We start from the raw sequence: 22,179 nt of genomic DNA on the forward strand, positions 1-22,179 counted from the left end.
GTAAGTCATAGTTTAAGTCATTTTTTATGCTTCGGTTGGTAAAGCAATATTACCAGATTGTTTGTTTGTTTTTTATTCCTGATTTCCGGACTTCCACTGGCAGCTTGACAAAGGAAAACTGCGTAAGTTTAAAAATAAATCTGACAACTTTTTGTATTTGGATTTTACAAGCTAGTATTCACTGCATGTACATTATTTACATGACCATAGAATATTTTTCATAATTTTGCACTTATTTCTACATTATTCGAAACATCGTTATTGTGGTCCCTAAATTATTAAACATTTTATTACGACTTATTTTATTTATTTCGGGTTAATATAGTGAAATGTGTGAGCCACTGTGTCATAGTAATGTCCCATAGTAACGTCTAATAAAATACTCAAAGTGGGATGTTTTGTAGTGAAAGTAAAACTGTAAGACTGACCTCTTTTTTTATTAAGTATCAATTATGATTTATTATACCATGTTCTAGTGGCTAAAATTAGAAAATAATGTCGAGTGTTTTTTTCTCAAGGATGAATGGAATAATACTTTGACTGCAGTAAAATAAATAATGTTTTAAAATGGCACTAATCTGTTTTTTGCCAATCGACTCTTCTCAAAGTTGCAAATTTAGGTTTTTCTTTAATTCTGTTGACTATTTAGTCGCTTTTAAGACCTTATTTTTTTCTTTTTTATCCTTTTTTATTAAAGAAAAACACAGATCAAAACTTACAATGACAACAACCGCAATGACAGAAAAAAAGGAAAAATAAACAAAGTGTATATTATTTGAAATGACCGTTTAAAGAATAATGCATCCAGATGAAAATAAAGAGTCAGGTTAAAACGCGCCATGTCCAAAATTTGAGTCTCATTTAGTCCAGTTTATGTCAAATTTGTAAGACCTTCATTTCGTTTGTATTCAGTGAGAATGCTGGAGCTGACCACTGCACCTCGCCTACACTTTGCATTGATTTGTACCGTTGGTCTGACTTTGGTGACCGCCGCCTTCTCCCGACCGAGAATCGTCCTCACGTAAGGACTTGTTTGTCTTTTTTAAATGTCCGACACTTTCAAAAGCAGGTTGTCGTTTTTACTCTCCATGATCAGAGACGGATAGAGACTTTTCTTTTTCTTTTCTATCTAACTCTTGATTTTAGACGCGGCGACAGGTCAGAGGTACTCAAGCGGGACCGACGGGGCGTCGCCTTCCCTGACTGGACGATCCGCGTGATGTCATCGCCGAGTCTTCTGGGGCGAGGCCGAACGACGGGGACGCGGGACGAGAGGGAGCTGCGAAGGCTGTACGTGATGTTTATAACGATCCCCGTCTCTATTATATCACGCCGGTTTTAATTTAACCGTCGATTCAGTGGAAGAAATTAAAATTAACATACACTATAACAAAATATCACAATTCCTATAAATAAAGTAGAACGAAAATTTGACAGGCTTTGAACTAAATGGGACATCTACTCTGGACTTGAGACAACTTTAATTTATTTAATTTATTTATTTTATCTATTTTATTTATTTGATTTAATTCATTTAATTAATTTATTTTTTTGTTTTATTTATGCATTTTTATTGTTTTATTTATCCATTTGTATTTTATTTTATTTATTTTATTTATTTTATTTATTTTATTTATTTTATTTATTTTATTTATTTTATTTATTTTATTTATTTTATTTATTGCATTTATTTTATTTATTGCATTTATTGCATTTATTTATTGCATTTATTGCATTCATTGCATTTATTTTTATTTGTTGTATTTATTTTTATTCATTGTATTTATTTTATTAAATTTTTATTTCTTTTATTTAAACTCAAATAAATTTGATTACGTCACTAGCAAACGCATCCGAAGGCGACTGAACTGTGCTGTTGTGTTGGGCAGGGCGGGGCTGTCCTGGCCCGGCCTGAGCGTGGTGAGCGCAGCCTTCAGAGAGAGGAGTAAACTGCTGGCGTCCATGGAGAGGCAGAAGTGGCTCAGCTCCTACATGAAGAAGCTCCAGGTCGTCGACTCGTCCGGACGAACCTGACGAGTCCACAAGACACACACACTCTGCAAAATATAATGTCTGAGCTGATTAAAATGGCTTGAATTCATAAAAACTGTCTTGACACGGCCTTTTTTTGATCACCACTCTTTTTTGGGGTCAGCCTTATGTTCCCATGTACCTATGTTCCCCTGTACCTATGTTCCCCTGTGCTGTATCTATGTTCCCCTGTACCTTTGTTCCCCTGTACCTATGTTCCCCTGTACCTATGTTCCCCTGTGCTGTATCTATGTTCCCCTGTACCTTTGTTCACCTGTACCTATGTTCCCCTGTACCTATGTTCCCTTGCACCTATGTTCCCTGCACCTATGTTCCCCTGTGCTGTACCTATGTTCCCCTGTACCTATGTTCCCTTGTACCTATGTTCCCTTGTACCTATGTTCCCTTATACCTATGTTCCCCTGTACCTATGTTCGCCTGTACTGTACCTATGTTCACCTTTACCTATGTTCCCCTGTACCTATGTTCCCCTGTACCTATGTTCCCTTGTACCTATGTTCCCCTGTAACTATGTTCCCTTGTACCTATGTTCCCCTGTACCTATGTTCCCCTGTACTGTACCTATGTTCCCCTGTACTGTACCTATGTTCCCTTGTACCTTTGTTCCCATGTACCTATGTCCCCCTGTACCTATGTTCCCCTGTACCTATGTTCCCCTTGTACCTATGTTCCCCTGTACCTATGTTCCCCTGTACCTATGTTCCCCTTGTACCTATGTTCCCCTGTACCTATGTCCCCCTGTACTGTACTTATGTTCCCTTGTACCTTTGTTCCCCTGTACCTATGTTCCCCTGTACCTATGTTCCCCTGTGCTGTACCTATGTTCCCTTGTACCTATGTTCCCCTGTACCTATGTTCCCCTGTACCTATGTTCCCCTGTGCTGTACCTATGTTCCCCTGTACTGTACCTATGTTCCCCTGTACTGTACCTATGTTCCCCTGTACCTATGTTCCCCTGTACCTATGTTCCCCTTGTACCTATGTTCCCCTGTACCTATGTCCCCCTGTACTGTACTTATGTTCCCTTGTACCTTTGTTCCCCTGTACCTATGTTCCCTTGTACCTATGTTCCCCTGTACCTATGTTCCCCTGTGCTGTACATATGTTCCCCTGTACTGTACCTATGTTCCCCTGTACTGTACCTATGTTCCCCTGTACCTTTGTTCCCATGTACCTATGTCCCCCTGTACTGTACCTATGTTCCCCTGTACCTATGTTCCCCTGTACCTATGTTCCCCTTGTACCTATGTCCCCCTGTATTGTACTTATGTTCCCTTGTACCTTTGTTCCCCTGTACCTATGTTCCCCTGTACCTATGTTCCCCTGTACCTATGTTCCCCTGCACCTATGTTCCCCTGTACCTATGTTCCCCTGTACCTATGTTCCCCTGTACCTATGTTCCCCTGTACCTATGTTCCCCTGTACCTATGTTCCCCTGCACCTATGTTCCCCTGCACCTATGTTCCCCTGCACCTATGTTCCCCTGCACCTATGTTCCCCTGCACCTATGTTCCCCTGCACCTATGTTCCCCTGCACCTATGTTCCCCTGTACCTATGTTCCCCTGTACCTATGTTCCCCTGTACCTTTGTTCCCATGTACCTATGTCCCCCTGTACTGTACCTATGTTCCCCTGTACCTATGTTCCCCTGTACCTATGTTCCCCTTGTACCTATGTTCCCCTGTACCTATGTCCCCCTGTATTGTACTTATGTTCCCTTGTACCTTTGTTCCCCTGTACCTATGTTCCCCTGTACCTATGTTCCCCTGTACCTATGTTCCCCTGCACCTATGTTCCCCTGTACCTATGTTCCCCTGTACCTATGTTCCCCTGTACCTATGTTCCCCTGCACCTATGTTCCCCTGCACCTATGTTCCCCTGCACCTATGTTCCCCTGCACCTATGTTCCCCTGTACCTATGTTCCCCTGTACCTATGTTCCCCTGCACCTATGTTCCCCTGTACCTATGTTCCCCTGCACCTATGTTCCCCTGCACCTATGTTCCCCTGCACCTATGTTCCCCTGCACCTATGTTCCCCTGCACCTATGTTCCCCTGCACCTATGTTCCCCTGCACCTATGTTCCCCTGCACCTATGTTCCCCTGCACCTATGTTCCCCTGCACCTATGTTCCCCTGCACCTATGTTCCCCTGCACCTATGTTCCCCTGTACCTATGTTCCCCTGTACCTATGTTCCCTGAGACCTGGGTTAGTGTTATATGCTGCTATATTTTATGCTGTAAAACCATCTTTTGTAGTTGTGGAACCTGAACCAGTAGCCTATGCTATGCTAGTATTAGCGTAGTTCCCCCGTTCATAGAAAAGGGGGGAACATAGTTACCGGGGAATATAGTTATGCACCCGACTTTTTTATTAGTCAAGGGTTTTAAGCAGCTACTAACGTGATAGTTTTTACATTTTAGTGCATAATCTGTACTGAATTATAAGGTTATAGGCATTTTACAGCTAGAATTGCATGTTAAAAATGGTCTTTTGGCTGGACAGGGATCAAACGTTACAAAACAAGAAGGTAACACAAACGACGGTGAGGTAACTACACACGTCACAATGTCAAACATTAGTGTTACAATTATTGTGAAGAAAAAACTCACGATTTAACGACTCAACGAGTAAAATCTCACATGTGACATTTACTCCAGGTTTGTGACCAGCTTTAGGAAATCGAACAGTCAATGTAAAGTAAATGTGACGGAAACCGCCAGATGAAAAAGTACTTTATTTGTATTTTATTATTTATTTTTTTTGATTTATTGTATCTATTTAATCTTTTTATTTGTATTTATTTCATTTTTATTTTTTTATTTTTTAAATTAAGGGATTTTTTTTTTTTAATTTAATTTATTTTATTTTATTTAAGATGTCTATAAACTATAGACTGAGTTAAAACCACTGAATTTTTATGGTTATTATTATCGATTAAGGGAATAATCTTGGAATAATGCCCAGGCGCAATTTACAACAATGAATAAGAATAGTTTAAAAAAAGTAAAGACAGAGCTAAAATAAAATGTGTAAGAATAAAAAATATAACATGATTCAGGCAATTATTGTAAACCAACAGAAATGTATGACATAAAAACATGAAAGGGACAGAAATTTCACATTATACTGTAGTGAGATTCTGTTCTTATTTATGGGTTTCATGTCCCGATAGTAATAAATAAATAAAAAACAGTAATTCAATAAATGATAGATGGAACAATAAGTCTATATTTAAAGTTATTTATCTTGTTTTTTATTGCACGTTTCTATTCTGCTGCTGTTAGACATTCTCTTACATTATCTAAATCATTTTCAGGGGGCAATATTCAAAGTATTATATTTATTTACCCTGGAAATACATTTTTATTGTATTTGTGGGGGCGTTTTTGTTGGGTTTTTGTTGTACCACTGTGAGATTTGGGCTGTATAGATGACAATTCATTCATTTACTTATGGCAGCTCAATAACATGATGCATCTGGAATAGTTTATTGAGTCAGCGACATAAATCCAGTTCATATATTATTGCTCATCCTCTATTTTCGTCACCATTTTATTGCACTTCAGAATGCGTTATTGGAGGATTATATGGATTGGATTATATGTAGGTTTTGGCGTCCTGTTTGTAAGCGGCATGATGAGGACTTTTGCCCATTCAACAGATATTTCAGTCTGAATTGTGAATTGCTGTAAAACCCAGGATAAGTTAGTGTTTGTATAGAAAAGAAGAAAATGTATCAATTTTACAAAAACGTCGTAATTTAGTTAACAAAATAAAAATGAATTCTGATGGATCAAAACATTTATAATATTGTAATTGTTTAGCGTTATCCAAGTACAACATCTATGATAGGAGCAATTAAAACCACTGTGTATATAACGCCATGTAATCTTTAATATAAAGAAAATAATTTGACCTTTTAGTTCATTATACAGTTCTATCATGTTTTATGCAATACTTTAAACTTAAAAAATACATTTTCCGGCATGTTTCATCCAGGTATACATTTTTGCCATTAACCTTCTAAAACGAGACACATTAGACACAATAAAGACAGAAGCGTTAAGGTGGAATCAGCACCAGCCCCTGCAGCTCCTCCACCAGCTCCTCCACCATCGCCCTGTTCTTCCTCCTCAGTCTGTCCCTCTTCTGCAGCAGCTCCACCTCCGTCCGAGCGAGGAGCCGCGAGGCCTCGGCCGCAGAGACCTCCAGAGGGGATCCGGGGCCGGGTTTAGGCCCCGCCTTCAGGAGCTTGGGCCTGTAAAGGCGGGGCAGCGGCGGCACAGGGCGGAGGAGGAGCGATGGGTCGACTCCGCCCTCTGCTCTTCCAGCACCGTGGGGTTTAGAGCTTTTGTTTGGTTCGGCCTGAAACGTACAAGAGAATGAAATGTAAAGCTGCTAAAAACATGCTTTTTAAACATGCTTTTTAAACATGCTGTTGATCTCAGAGGCATTAGAGTTTCACATTTTATAACTTTAAACTATGTCTGAAATCAGAAAACACATCTCTGTTTTGAATGAGGTATTCAGGCATCGGCGCGCCCTCAGCAGCGGGAATTAACTATCAATTAAATAAAGAAATAAAATGTATAAGAAATTAGGAAAACATAATAATAATACAAATAAATATAATAATAATAATAATGACAATAATAATAATAAGATTATTATATTACAAAAAATAAAATACATAAAAAAGGCAACAGGACTGCTATGCTAATCGAGCCACGAGTTTTTAATTTAACAGCAGAACGAGTCAGTTGATGGTTAATGGACTAAAAAAACTACACATCTAAGTCTGTGTTTCCACCTGTGACGCAACTATTCGGGGAAATTGAAACTGAGAACTCAGAACAAGACGACCTTGTACGCTGGATTAATGAAACGAGTGCGAATGAAGCAAAACACGACTCCAGATACATTTTTCTGATGTTAAACGCTCAAAATGTGTGTCCTTTTCATTGGCTTATGCACAATGAACAACTTGACTACGACGCAATTAGAGGTTTGATCAAAATCAGTCCAGTTTTAACTTTTTGCATGTATGTTTTATCCCATTGTAAAGGCTATATTGTTCTAGTCCGATTAGGCTTTGATATCATTTAATATTATTTTTCTTATGAAGAGTTCCAGCTGGACTCTGAGGAAAGCTACAGAGTGCAGCCGAAACTATCAAGGTACGAAAAAAACTACTGTTTTCTACTCAAAAAATATGTTGTCGTGATTCCAAAACTGGAAACTGATACCGGTGGAAAAACTGAACACAAATGTGACATAATAATCTGCACTTTTAATACGTCACGGCGAAGACAAAACCAAATGGATTCACGCAGAAATACCTCAAAAAGTCGATGGGCAATGTAGGAGAAAAACAACCGAAGCATAAATACAGCAACGCACGCATCACCCTGACGAAGACCGCGTGTCGAGACTTGTTGGCATCAATAAACAATCTAACAACAGAATGCCACGGAATTTTAATTATTTTGTGTTTTCTAAAACCCTCAGGTCGCTGCGACGAGCGACGAGCACCGGCATCGCTCGCCTCGCTCGCCGCGTTTCACTCTCTAAACACACAGAGTGGCTCGTCGCGCACCTGAAGCGTCTCCTCCAACTTCCCCGAGCCTCGGTTTCCATGGAGACAAACAGAGCCGCCCTCAGGTGCCCGGGCGTGTCCTCTGGCGCCGAGATCTGCCCGATGACCGTCCACCACGCTGTCCTAAAAAAAACACACACACACGAGTCGTACCGTAGTAGCCACAAACTGGGCGTAACTAGTTAATTGTGTTAATCGTAGTTATTCGTGTCTCACCATCCAAGTCCAGAAAAGAGGCTCCGCCCGTTTCCACCTGAGATACGCCTCCAGCAGGTCACAGAGCTCCTGCAGACACGCGCAGTCCTACAGAACCGAACAGAAGGAGTGAGACGTGCGGGACAAAAGATGAATCGAACGAAAACAAACAGGTTTACCGCTTTAATCACTGCGGAGCCTTCGTCTGAGGAAACAGCGCCTTCGTGTGGCGGGAGGTCCAAATTCAAAATCTAATAATGAAAAGAGTTTAGGTGCGAGTTTGACATTTTTTACAAAATGTCTGTAGCCTATGCATCTGTTCAAGTGTTTAGCTCCCTCTGGTGGTACTCAGGGTCTTCACGTCGGTTCTGTTTGTTTTAGAGGTGGAAGACGTTTGGAAATATCGCACAATACGGCAATTGTTGTTTTGGAGAATTCTAATTATATATATATATATATATATATATATATATATATATATATATATATATATATATATATATATATATATATATATATATATATATATATATATATATATATATATAATATATATATATATATATATATATATATATATATATATATTTTATATATATATATATATATATATATAAAAAATATATATATATATATATATATGTACAGTAAAATGTGATATTTCTGCCACTTTCATGTGTTACATCATACTTAACATAACAAAGACAATTACAGGCATTTCTGTTGGTTTACAATAATCGCCTGAATCATCAAATAATATAATAATAATACGGTATTTTCCGGAGTATAAGTCGCACTGGAGTATAAGTCGCACCAGCCAAAAAATGCATAATAGAGAAGAAAAAAACATATATAAGTTGCACTGGAGTATGAAATGCAGTTGCAAGTGTGAAAATAGCAAATAATATCACATATAAGTCGCTCCGGAGTATAAGTATATAAATACAAGTATAAGTCGGACCCCGGCCAAAACTATGAAAAAAGGTGTGACTTATAGTCCAGAAAATACGGTAATCACCGTGTGTGTGTTTGTGTGTGACCTGGTTTAGCCTGGATTTCTTTTTGGTTTATTCTTGCATTATATATTTACAACATAAACACATGATGATATATATATATGACACGCTGTATTATGAGTCTGTGACAACGTCTTGCCCAGTGACACTAGAGAAAAGCTCTAGGAGCGTTGGACCTTCTGACCTTGTGCAGGAGACGCGCCCGCTCCAGGCGCATGGACAGCAGGACCCGGCCCTGGTGCCTCAGCGAGCCCAGGCGCCACAGGAGCCGCCGCAGAGCGTCCGAGTCCAAGCGGAGTTCACCTGGAACACCGGCGCTCTCCTTCAGCACCAGAAAGAACGTCACAATATCACACACGAGTCCCATTAGTGTTACTACGGCGATATACACACACACACAAAGCATAAAAGACAACATCAAGAGGAATTAGTTTAAAAAGGAGCTTGAATTTTCTGTCATTGAAGCGACAAAACCTTAAAAAATGCAAAAAAATCAGGTATTTTCAAAAGACAAAACACAAAAATGAAAAAGACTAAATCATATCTGAAGGAGCGGTGCAAAAATCCTTTCATATTGTTGAAAGTAGCAGTAGTAGGAGTAAACATATAGTGTCTTAAAGTATCAATATCTTAAAAAAGTTACTTAAAGGCGGTATGGACGATTTTTCGGTGATTTGAGAACGCAGGTGGAAGTGCGCATGCCACTCCCCCGTGTGGACCGATACAACACACACGTGCGTTTGTTTATCAGCGCAACGGAGCGCATCGCATCGCTCGTCTCCCGTAGATTTCTGTCCACTTCTGAGTCAGCTCGAACTGTCTTTCTCCGTCTTCATTTTGTCCCGTACACTGAGGGAACTATATTATGATATTATGATGGATCCATGCGCTTAGGCACGCGGAAACGTGTGGACGAGCCTGACGCGGCTGCAGGTGAGCGGTAGGTGCGTTTTATGATTGATACGTGGCAGGACAAATGATTTATCCACGCCACGAGGAAATATGATACAAAAAATTGCTGAAAAAAATCGTCCTTTCCACCTTTAAGTAACTGATCTCGCGGCCCAAATAATCCCAGTAACCACAGCATTTTCCATCACGTACCGGTTTCACGGCTCCGGACGTGAGGAGAGTTTTGTCCAACTCTTCGACTCGCCGCGACAGCAGTTTCTCCAGGGCGCCGCCGGCCACCAGCCAGGCCAGGGCGAGGAGGAGGTCTCTGCTGCCCCCGGGCTCCTCCCCTCCGCCAGGCTCCTCCCCTCCGCCAGGCTCCTCCCCTCCGCCAGGCTCCTCCCCTCCGCCAGGCTCTCGGTAAACCCAGTCGGCGCGGTATCCGGTCCGCCACAGCCCCGTGGACACCAGCTCCCGACGCTCTGCGCGCGGGACAAAATGTAACACGGAGGATATTTAGAAACGAGTCATAACCGAGGAATTACAGTATTTTCCGGACTATAAATCGCACCCGTTTTCATAGTTTTGGAAGGGTGCAACTTATACTTCTTTGAATGATTTATTATAGATTTGTGCATAAGCGTTGTTGGAGCAGAAGTTATTTCATCCATAAACTAAACACGGAAAGAGCTGATATTTGTTTTGCTTTCACAACTATTTTATACTATGTAACTGGTTTATTAAGATTAAGAGAATTATAAACTGGAATCGACAGGTTTTCTGACCTGTTTTTGGGTGTTTGCCGACCGCGAGGGAAACAGGGTCTGTTTTTCCAAGGACTTCAGCCAAAAGTTCCCAAAGCTGTTCTTCCTGTAAACAGAGAACGACGACCAAAAGTTTATACATATGTCAGTTCATCTACACACTAATTAGATAAGAATGACAGAAGAAAAATGCATCAGCGTGAACCCCAAAACGCTCAGAATGTATAATATCAGAAAACATAAACACTGTAGTTCTAACTCACAATAAAATACAGTGCCCCCTACAGGTCGGACGACTCATTGAACTAAAATGCAGTTAAGATTTATATTCTATATTTATCATTTATAGCAGGCGGTTATGTTCTGTTTTGTTATGTTTATATATATATATATATATATATATATATATATATATATATATATAAAATGTTATCACATAATAGCAATTTTTTTTCAGGTTTATAATTTCACTTCCTGTTTGTGACCGATGACATCACACTAGGAAATTACCCAGAAAACAAATCTAATTTTGCCTTTTTTAACTGTGACAAATAAAAATACATGAGAGCGACTTTATTTTGTTGAATTAATGTTTAGCGAGTCAATAAAAAGCCGTTTCTTTTGTGTAAATCCTGCATAAACTTTGTCTGGAACGAGTGTACCTGCTGTGATGTCACTTCCTGTCATTTCCAATACATTTTTTCTACCTTTTCTCCACAAATACCTACTGGATTGGTGTAAAACTATCATTTATATGTACAACACGTATAAATACAGCAGATAAAGTCAACATTAGAAAATAGTAAAAACCTGTCATAGGCACTTTAAGTTTTTGGCTGGGCAAATAATAGATGTAAATAAAAGTTGTTGTATCTTGGCCGAAATAAAGTAGAACAACATCTCAATTTCCGTCGTGTGTTTTAATCTCACCTTTATCACAGGTACATGCGGAGCATCACTTGCTCGCGAACTGGTAACAACATGCAACCAAAGGCAAGTGCGCCCTCTATTGGGGAGCACTAATAATGACACTCTATTGCACACAATAACACTTTCACATTAAGAGGAGCAGAATATAGCACATACAATTCTCTAGTGCAATATACCACAAAAGTAAGGGTCCTTATATTGAAAATAATCATGACCACAGATATTTGGGTCATAAAATCGTAAATGGAGAACTTACCACATCGGGTCCGCCGCCAAACTTTGCCCGTCTAAACGTCTCCGGTTTGGGGACAGAGCCGAGTCCAGCCGCGGTCAGAAGTTTGCACAGCGCTAAAATCACCTGCTTCACCTCGACACTCGCCGACGCTTTACTTTTCTGCATTGTTTTGTTTTTTACAACAAATATAACTCTATGTTGCGCCGAAATCTTGCTACGACGTGGACGTTATTGTATTTTGACGTGGACTTGTGGAAATACGTTAATAACTCACTTTTTTGGGGAGGAAAATGTTGATATTTCGCGGTACGGAGCTACTTCCTGGTTCGAGGTTCGTTTCCACAGCAACGGTGCGTAACAGACGTCGGTACTGGCCAATCAGAACGTCGTAAGAAATAGGGCTGACCAATCAAAAACTAATGCCGAATAAACGACTTATTCGTTATGTTTTAAATGAATTATGAATAGAAATAGTAGATTATATATTGTTTTTTTTTACCCTGACAAATATAATTTAACACATTGATGTAAATAGTAAAAAATCAATACAAAAAGCATATTAAATAGTAGTTTAATAGTACAAAAAAATCTCAACATTTGTCATTTAAAACATAAAAAACAATGGACAAACGCCAACATGCGACATTCATTAAAACATAATTCTTTAAATCTTTCGGTACAGAAAAGGATGAAATGTAGAATCTCTCACTAAATCCTCGCGCCCTTTCTCTTCACCCTTTACACTGCAGACTTCAGACATGACACGGACAGCTGTGTCCTGCAGAAGTTCTCTGACGACTCTGCCATCATCGGACTCATCACGGACGACGATGACGCGGAGTACAGAGGACTGGCGCAGGACTTTGTGGACTGGTGTCAGCGGAACCACCTCCTCATCAACGCGGGGAAGACCAAGCAGATGGTGGTGGATTTCCGCAGACACCACCCCACTGCCCCCTCACCAGTGAACATCCAGGGACGGGACATTGAGAGAGTGGACTCATACAAGTACCTGGGTGTTCATCAGAACCACAAACTGGACTGGACTCATAACACAGACGCACTGTACAGGAAGAGCCAGAGTCGGCTCTACCTCCTGAGGAGACTCAGGTCTTTTGGAGTGACAGGGCCACTCCTGAAGACCTTCTATGACTCTGTGGTGGCATCAGCTCCTGTAGGTGTGGCCTGCTGGAGCAGCAGCATCACAGAGAGGGAGAGGAAGAGGCTGGACAGAGTCATCAAGAAGTCCAGCTCCGTCCTGGGCTGTGCTCTGGACTCAGTGCAGGAGGTGGGGGACAGGAGGGTCCTGGCTAGATTCACATCTATGCTGGACCATGAGTGTCGCCCCCTGCAGGACACTCTGTCCACTCTGGAGAGCAGCTTCAGTGAGAGACTGATCCACCCTCGCTGTGTGAAGGAGAGGTTTCACAGGTCTTTCCTTCTGCTGCTGTCAGACTTTATAACAAACACTGTTGGTACTGAACACTCGCAATACTGACCTAACCATGTGCAATTCTGTCATATGTGCAATTACTGTGAAATTCATGTGCAATCTATGTGCTGTCGTGACACATATTCATGTAAATGATCTGTTCTTTTCTTCTGTATCTACCTCTGTATCTTCCTGTGTTGCACCAATGAAATTTCCCCATGTGGGACAATAAAGGAATGTCTTTTCTTATCTCATCTTAAATGAACCTAAATTATATAAAGTACAATAGACTAATTTATACACACAAAGTGACAATCACAGATAAATTCGTAAATTAAACCTTTGTACAAATGTGCCAAAACAAATGCAGTATTTGGCGGAGGAAGCTCTCACAAAACAGCGCTGAGATGCTATTTTAAGCATCAAGTCCTTTGTATTTAATTACAAAACAATAGTACAAATACCCTCTTTATAACAGCTCTTTACAGTTTTTAAACATCTCTGTTTACGGTCTAGTCCAGATAACTTCAACTGAATCTTTGAGTCCTTCAGCCCTCGTCTTCTTCCGCCACATTTTCTCTGAACACCAGCGCGCCTACCAAGAGATTATAGCGACAATAACCAAACAAAATCATTACATACCACTATTTTTATTAAAATCCCTGGGACTGAACAAATGAAAGGCAGATAGGTTTTATGCCATACAGTTTGATTTTAAAAATACATTAATACTGATAGCGGAGGGCGATATGACATAACAAAATGCATAATATAGTTTTAAAGATATGCAAAATTAGAATGTTAAGTATATTGTCTTTAATCAAAATGCATAAAGTAGTAGTAGTAGTGTAGTATAAAGACTCAAACAAGGATATAAAGTGATATTCCTGTACCTTTGTGGTTAATGTTATGTTCCAGTTACGGTACATTCATTTTTGTCACTATGTCTTGCCCCTAAATACAAACATAACATCTCATTCTTACCGTCCAGTTTCTTTAAATGGGGAATTTTCTTCGATGCCTCTTCCGACCAGTTCCCTTCGGACGAGTGCTTATCCTCCAGAGGGTTTCCGGTAAACACCAGCTCCACCAGACACATCAGTTTGGACAACCTCTCGAACTCGACTGGAGAAGAGAAAAAAAGAGATAAAACATTATGATTAACGGTTTCAGACGACGACGCGACATCCGAGACTCCCCGTAGTTTAAAACGGAGCCGAAAAACTTTTAACCGTCCTAGCGTAAATACCGTATTTTCCGGACTATAAGTGTTGGCTGGGGTGTGACTTACACTTATATTCATACTTATATACTTATACTTATACTCCAGTGCGACTTATATGTGTTTTTTTCTTCTCTATTATGCATTTTTTGGCTGGTGCGACTTATAGTCCGGAAAATACGGTACTTTGTCCTGGTCTGTTGCGTATTTATCTGTAATTACTGGACCTGGCCACACAAAAAAACAAACAAAAACTGACACAAAGTCTTCTCTCGCGACAAAAATGAAGTTGAAAGGTGAAATATTTTTTTGAGAATAGCTTAAAATAAAACATTACATTCATTCAAAAACACATAAACTCATCCAGGGGCGGCGGAGAAAGACCATGTCAACTTTTATGAACCGAACAAGCTAGTTAGAATTGTTTTAAATAGTTAGAGTGATAGGTTTCATACAGCTCAGCCTCATGGTAAAACAATATGAGTGGCAGAAGTTGATCCAGCGATATTTGTTCTCTTTGACAGTTAAAGTTATTCCATTCAAGCCAAATCTCTACACTTCGGTCGTTACAGATTTGGGCGGAGAAAATATTGTGTTTTAATGCAGATTTTGTGGTGTGTTTGCATAAATATAGTGGGATAACGGACCTTGTTACCAATTTAAATACATTGGTTTCTTTTATAAGCTTCAATTCATTCGCATAGTTAACGATTAGTTCAGTAGTCGACGGGTCAAACGATCATTTCTATTGTACATCGAGACTTTTAAAGGACATTTTCAACCAAATAGATGTTGAAATATGATGACTGAAGACTTCAAGATAGAGAATATTCATGAATAAAGTGTATCATCTGATTTTTCTTTATTTTTTAACATTATATTGCCTTATAATTGACGATTAGAAAGGGACATTGGCCTCTGCTAGCGACAATTTCATAATAATAATAATTAAAAACAATCTAACTCACCCCAATCTTTGACCAGGTTGTTGGACATGTACAACACTTTCAGGTTCTTCAGATTTTGGACACCTTTAAGTTTCTCAACTGAGTTATACGAGATCCACAGCTGCTCCAGTGTTTCGCCCACAGCCTCCTGCATCCAGAAAAACATGTATTTAATCAGATATTGTGGGTTATCAATGTATTTAATCAGAATATCTCATCGGGGGAATATCGTATCTGAGTATCTGGATGAAACCCACCAGCCCAGTCAGTGCTTTGATGTTGTTTCGTCCCAGGGATAATATCTTTAAATTCTCTGCAGCGGAAACAAAACATCTCGTCTGCAAAGGCCGATACTAAAAACATGAGCAGGATTTACATCATTTTCGATGATCAAAACTCACTCAGACCGTTGAGATTCGTGATCTTGTCAATGCAGTTTGTAGACAGCGATAATTGCCTGCAAAGATGAATACAATACGAATGTAACGATCATTTCATAGTTACCTGTATTTTCCGGACTATAATTCGCACCTTTTTTCATAGTTTTGGCCGGGGTGTGACTTATACTTATATTTATACTTATATACTTATATGTGATATTATTTGTCATTTTCACACTTGCAACCACATTTCATACTCCAGAGCGACTTATATATGTTTTTTTCTTCTCTATTATGCATTTTTTGGCTGGTGCGATTTATACTCCAGTGCGACTTATAGTTCAGAAAATACGGTAATACATTTCACAATTAGGGAATGACTATTACACAGTTCTGATGTAATCTGTTCAATCCCATCACCACAACAAATATACTTAAAGTTTTTACTACAACAGCGTCATACAGACAATGAAGTTAAGTTTTAAAGTTTTTTATAGAGAATTGGGTGTTTCTCTGATTTAATTAGACAAAAAAATTGGATTAACTGGCTTGTGCTGACATATCACGTTAATATCTATTAGTGTGGGCAGTCTTTCCCACGGCCTCACGTATCATTTCACTGTATCAGCTTCATAAACGTAAAAATAATCTTTGAAAAAGTAAAGATTTCCTCGTCGACAGCTGAAAACACTGGCAAAGAGTGAACTTGAATGAGTATGAATGAGCCAGTATTAGAGTCTTTTTCTACTTTATTTCTTTTGTGAGACTTACTCGCAGTTGGTGAGCGTGGCGAGGGAAGCGTCCATCTTCTCTATGGGCGGAATCTGACCGAAGATTTTCACCACTTTGGCTTCATTCGCTGTTTCTCCCGTCTTCTCCTCCTGCAACCGACATGACACTCGATCAGTGTATTTGTCCCTGTGTTTATTGAAGTTATTATTATTGAAATGCGTTTTTGGCATTTTTTGGCCGATTTTGGTCATTCAAGGTTCTTTTTGTAGATATTTTTCAAGTGTTTTTTGTAGTTATTATTATAGAAATGCGTTTTTGGGGCATTTATTTGTCAGATTTTTGTCATTCAAGGTTCTTTTGTAGATATTTTTCACGTGTTTCTTGTAGTTATTATTATGAAAGTGCGTTTTTTGGCATTTTTCTGTCCAATTTTGGTCATTCAAGGTTCTTTTTGTAGATATTTTTCATGTGTTTCTTGTTGGTATTCCTCGGTCTTGTAGTTTGTTCGGGATTCGTCGCCAAAGTTGCAATTTTGCTTATCTTTTGTGGCGGCTTATGCTTTATATCGTCACATGACCGTGCATTTTTGTATTACTAAGAGCAACTAAGTGTGATTTTGTTTTGCCAATATGAAAATGCAGGTTGTTTTTAGACTTGTGTGTGGATTTTTTGTCTCAAACTCCATTATATTTTACATGCACACCAAAAATCTGAACCTAATCTTATTTCTGGAGTTATTTGTTTGAAATTCCATGTAAACAGTCACATCTGACATAACTAACCCCATTTTTTTTTTCTGACTTTTCACACGTGTGCAGGTTTGGAACGAGGAAAATTACACGACAAAGGGCGAAAACAGTGTGAGAAAGTCAAAAAATTAAAGAGGAAAAAATGCACTTTGTCTCCAGAATACAAACATTACTCTAAAAATCCTTCACCCGGTGTTTTTGATGATCAGATTTCTCTTATGCTCGCAAACGAACACCAAAACCAGACCAGATGACTGGGTTCTCTCATTATTCTAGTCATCAAATTAAATGAATATACCCACACTGCAAAAAAAACACTATGAAAGACAAGCTGCTCACCCATTTGGCCAGAGCCTCTCGTACAGTTGTTGCTTTTGCCTAGAAACAGCAAATGGAGGAAGTTAGTTAAAGCTATGTTAGTCACACATAACAACAAGCAAGTCAGAATTTATAATTGTATGTATAAATAACGTAATAGCTACAATTGTTGTGACGGTACACGCTATGACAAACATAGAAAAGGCAACCCAAGCTAGCTAATTGAAGTTACTTAGCCGTCGTTAGCTGTCGGCGACGTTAAACTAGCATTTAGCAGCTACTGGCATAATAAACATCGTAGCATCATCTTTAGTTAAGGATCGTGAGGAGAAATGGTTGAAAAAGGAGTCAGAAAACGCTCACCATGTTCTGTGTGTGGAACTATAATCTTAACTGGAAGAGGAATTCAAGATGGCGCTGCACTGGCCTCTGTCTCTGAAAAGACAATCAAAGCAGACTTTTAACGACAGGTGAACCCACTCCAATGTTGTTGTTGTTGTTGTTGTTGTTGCTTTTAATGGCGGTTGGCAGCAAAAGTGCATTTGTTGTTGCCTCTGACTTAATGTAAAGGACATTCTAGAATCTTGGCCTTGATAACGCAGAATTCTGACATCACGGTTACGGTTATTGTGCAAAAATACAAAATAGTTGTTGTTGTTGTTGTTGTTTTATGGCGGTTGGCATCCAATTGTTGCATTACCGCCAGACTTTATTCCTCAGACTTTTCGTAGTCCTCAGACTGTCGTAGTCCGTAAAAGTACTCCTCCCATTGCTTTGGTGTTACAAAGCCCATGAGGTCATGATATGTCTTTGTGACTAGAATAGTTGTTGTTGTTGTTGTTGTTGTTGTTGTTTTATGGCGGTTGGCATCCGAGTGTTGCATTACCGCCAGACTTTATTCCTCAGACGTTTCGTAGTCCTCAGACTCTGTCGTAGTCCGTAAAAGTACTCCTCCCATTGCTTTGGCGTTACAAAGCCCATGAGGTCATGATGTGTTTTTGTGACTAGAATAGTTGTTGTGTCAGAGACCAACCGGCTTTATTCCAGGGAGACTCTTCTTCACCTTCCTCGCCCTCTTTGACGTTCGGTGCTTTGGAAGTACAAAGCCCATGAGATCATGGGACGTCTTTGTTGTTTTACAAAGCCCATGAGGTCATGGGACGTCTTTGTCGTTTTATCCTTTAGAAGTCCTTCTTCCATCACTTTGGCGTTTCTAGGCCCATGAAGTCCAAGCGCGCTAGAACATCCTCTTGCTCCTCATCCTCGGCTCAGTCTCCAACACCCCCCACCTCTATTGCACTTTCCGCACCGGTCCCCTATATCATAGCGGGTCCCACCCCCATCATTCAGACAAACCAACTCCCTTTGATTGATAAAACCCTCTACCACCTGCCCATACCTATCGGTACCACTACCGCCCCACAAAGCGCTATGCGCATTAAAATCCCCACACCACACGGCCTTTCCCCGAACATCCTTACCGATACTATGTAAGGACTCTAACGTTAACTCACCACACGGATTATAAAGGTTAACCACAGTAACAGCTTCACCACCCAGCCAGACCCTCACCGCCAGGGCCTCCGGCGCTTTACACACACTGACAACAACGTAATTTAGGTCATCTCGGACAAACACAGCCACACCTCCGCCTCTACCCTGCTCCCTATCATTCCTAACACACACATACCCTTGTATCCCAAAACCCCACCTAGGTCGTAACCAAGTCTCCTGCACGCACATAACGTGAGGCTTGTTCAACAAGGTAGAGACAAAATGCTTAAATTCCTGGCCATTAGCACGAAGACTACGCGCATTCCATTGCAAGACAACCACCGCCATTATGAGCCCCCGGAACCTGACGGCGCATCGGGAGCCCCCCCACTCCCACTGCCAGAATGGGGCAGGGCGCCCTCCCGCAGCGCATCCTCTATCTCCGTCCACTCGGGGCCCCCAGCTCCAAAGTACTTCCCTGCAGCCTTAGCGATGATCTTAGTCTTTTCGGATCTCTTCTTGGTTTGCCCAGTACAGTTAATCACTTCCACTATAAAGAGGAAGAAATCTTTCCTCTTCACAACCAGTACATCCTCCGCACCCACAGGGCCTCTGCCCGTGGAAGCCACACTCACAGGCATCCCAGTGGGGACCTCCCCCTGGCCGCGGGCAACGCTGCCCCCTCCCCTGTCGCCTAGGACACCAGCAGCACTGGCAGCCCCCACTGCATCCACCGTCACCTGACTACCAGACACCTTCTTGACCGCATCCGCGTAGGATAGGCCTTGAGAGGCTCTAACTTTTTGCACCTCAGCAGCCCTCTTGCTGAACACGCATCCCCCGTAGGCAGAGCTATGCTCTCCCCCACAGTTACGCACTTGAGTTTTGCTCCGTCGTCACACTTCCCATACTCGTGGTCTCCTGCACATTTACCACACTTCTGAGTTGTTGTTGTTTCAGAGACCAACCGGCTTTATTCCAGGGAGACTCTTCTTCATCTTCCTCTCCTTCTTTGACGTTCGGTGCTTCCACCGTTGTTTTTGTTGTTGTTGTTGTTGTTGTTGTTGTTGTTGTTGTTGTTGTTTTATGGCAGTTGGCATCCAAGTGTTGCATTACCGCCAGACTTTATTCCTCAGACTTTGTCGTAGTTGTTGTTGTTGTTGTTGTTTTATGGCGGTTGGCATCCAAGTGTTGCATTACCGCCAGACTTTATTCCTCAGACTTTGTCGTAGTACCATGGATGTTGTTGTTGTTGTTGTTGTTTTATGGCGGTTGGCATCCAAGTGTTGCATTACCGCCAGACTTTATTCCTCAGACTTTGTCGTAGTTGTTGTTGTTGTTGTTGCTCTACGGCGGCTGGCATCCAAGTCCTCAGACTCTGTCGTAGTCCGTAAAAGTACTCCTTCCATTGCTTTGGTGTTACAAAGCCCATGAGGTCATGATATGTCTTTGTGACTAGAATAGTTGTTGTTGTTTCAGAGACCGACCGGCTTTATTCCAGGGAGACTCTTCTTCACCTTCCTCTCCTTCTTTGACGTTCGGTGCTTCCACCGTACAGCTTTATTCTTCAGGCTTCATTCTATAGGCTTTAATATGTCCACTGATGTCGCTGCTTGGTAGCCGTGCGTCTACGAGACTGGACGAGGACAGGAGACCACCCCCACCCCCATCTCGTCACTCTGATCACCCTGACTCCCCAAAAGCAGACCCCAATCACTCCGACTCCCATTTAGCGCCTTTAGCCTGTTTTCTATATCTGCCCAATCAAGCTCCTTTGTTCCAAGGAATCTCCCTGCAGCTTTAGCAATGATCCTGATCCTTTCAGTTCTGCTTTGAGTCTGAGCAGCACAGTTTACAACATCCACCATAAAGAGTACAACATCCTCTCTATCCACAACCAGGGTATTCTCATTAATTCTGGAACCTGCACACTTGGGACCTCCACTCTTGAAACCTTCACACTTCTTGGGAGCCATGCTGGCCTTTCTCATTTCGCCCTGGCTGGGAGCAGCGCTGGCTCCTCTCTCTGTATTTACTCTAAACTCGTTACTTGAAACTTTCTTGACTGCATCTGCATAGGATATATCTTGAGAGACCTTTATTTTCTGCACCTCAGCAGCTCTTTTGCTAAACCTGCATCCCCCGTAGGCAGAGCTATGTTCTTCCCCACAGTTACAGCACTTCAGTTTTGCACCCACGTCACACTTCCCATACTCATGATCTCCTGCACATTTACCACATCTTTGCTTCCCTCTACAGACCGCTGCAATATGCCCAAAGCGCTGGCACTTAAAGCAACGCAGGGGCGGCGGAACATATGGCCTGACGCTATAGCACATGTACCCAATGAACACCTTACTAGGTAGGCACCTCCCTTCAAGTGTTACCATTACCGACAAGCTGTCACATCTTACCCCAAACCGGGTCACCTTCAAACGCCTAGCGTCCACCACCGTAACTCCAGTCAAATTCTCCTTAACTTCATCCACAGACGTCGCCGTAGGGACACCTACGATAACTCCTCTGACCGTGTTTCTTTCAGCATCAGACACAAGAATGTCCTTTCCACCCAGACGTTTAGTTCCAATCGCCTTCCGTTGCTGAGCCGCGTCCTTGCACACGACCAGCAGCGAGCCATCTCTAAGGACACTCGCACTCTTGATCACTCCCACAGCTACAGTTAGGCTCTTTGACAATGCCACTGAATTCCACTCCTTAAAGGATGCACTATCCTGTGCAAGCTTTATGATCACCTTACAGTCTCTGCTCTCACCCCGGATATCAATAGCTTCAGCCTCATCCTGCTGCTCATTCCCAGAACCCTCGGACGAGCTAAGGGACTTTTTACGTTTCCGGGCACGTGCAGGCAGAAAAGGCTGCTCCTCCACGCCGTCCAGAATGTCTTCCATCCCCGATCCACTCTCCTCCGCCGCATTTACCGTTGCCTATGACTTAATGTAAAGAACGTTCTAGAATCTTGGCCTTGACAACGCAGAATTCTGACATCACGGTTACGGTTGTTATGCAAGAATACAAAATTGTTGTTGTTGTTGTTGTTGTTGTTTTATGGCGGTTGGCGTCCAAGTTGTTGTTGTTGTTGTTGTTGTTGTTGTTTTATGGCGGTTGACATCCGAGTGTTGCATTACCGCCAGACTTTATTCCTTAGTGTTGCATTACCGCCAGACCTTATTCTTCAGACTTTGTTGTATTCTTTAAGAAGTTC

The 22,179-nt window shown here is 41.2% G+C and overlaps 2 protein-coding genes across 2 annotated transcripts; both read right to left on the minus strand.

Moving 5' to 3' along the window:
- Positions 1-6,117: 6,117 nt before the first annotated feature.
- tedc1 (tubulin epsilon and delta complex 1) lies at positions 6,118-12,007 on the minus strand. The gene is made up of 8 exons (XM_072458255.1): positions 11,704-12,007; positions 10,539-10,623; positions 9,967-10,235; positions 9,047-9,184; positions 8,026-8,097; positions 7,868-7,954; positions 7,631-7,774; positions 6,118-6,420 (listed from the first exon to the last, which is right to left on the minus strand). The coding sequence occupies exons 1-8, from the start codon at positions 11,845-11,847 to the stop codon at positions 6,118-6,120; spliced, it is 1,242 nt and encodes a 413-aa protein (XP_072314356.1). The 5' UTR covers positions 11,848-12,007.
- A 1,655-nt stretch (positions 12,008-13,662) lies between these two features.
- On the minus strand, positions 13,663-17,544 carry LOC140370975 (dynein axonemal light chain 1-like). The gene is made up of 7 exons (XM_072458256.1): positions 17,484-17,544; positions 16,435-16,544; positions 15,685-15,740; positions 15,541-15,596; positions 15,305-15,431; positions 14,099-14,239; positions 13,663-13,709 (listed from the first exon to the last, which is right to left on the minus strand). The coding sequence occupies exons 2-7, from the start codon at positions 16,467-16,469 to the stop codon at positions 13,663-13,665; spliced, it is 462 nt and encodes a 153-aa protein (XP_072314357.1). The 5' UTR covers positions 16,470-16,544; positions 17,484-17,544.
- Positions 17,545-22,179: the final 4,635 nt, after the last annotated feature.

Source organism: Eucyclogobius newberryi, unplaced genomic scaffold (assembly GCF_026437365.1).
Source record: "Eucyclogobius newberryi isolate DKJ021-1_F unplaced genomic scaffold, fEucNew1.0.hap1 SCAF_21, whole genome shotgun sequence".
NCBI lineage: Eukaryota > Metazoa > Chordata > Actinopteri > Gobiiformes > Gobiidae > Eucyclogobius > Eucyclogobius newberryi.

Coding starts and splice junctions, on each gene's coding strand:
- LOC140370975 (XM_072458256.1), bottom strand. CDS start 16,469: ATGGACGCTTCCCTCGCCACGCTCACCAACTGCGA. Junction 15,432..15,540: donor TCAAAGCACTGACTGGGCTG/GTGGGTTTCATC, acceptor TTCTGGATGCAG/GAGGCTGTGGGCGAAACACT. Junction 13,710..14,098: donor CCATTTAAAGAAACTGGACG/GTAAGAATGAGA, acceptor ATCTCTTGGTAG/GCGCGCTGGTGTTCAGAGAA.
- tedc1 (XM_072458255.1), bottom strand. CDS start 11,847: ATGCAGAAAAGTAAAGCGTCGGCGAGTGTCGAGGTGAAGCAGGTGATT. Junction 10,624..11,703: donor TTGGCGGCGGACCCGATGTG/GTAAGTTCTCCA, acceptor CTCTGTTTACAG/GAAGAACAGCTTTGGGAACT. Junction 8,098..9,046: donor GGGCGCGTCTCCTGCACAAG/GTCAGAAGGTCC, acceptor TTTCATTATTAG/ATTTTGAATTTGGACCTCCC.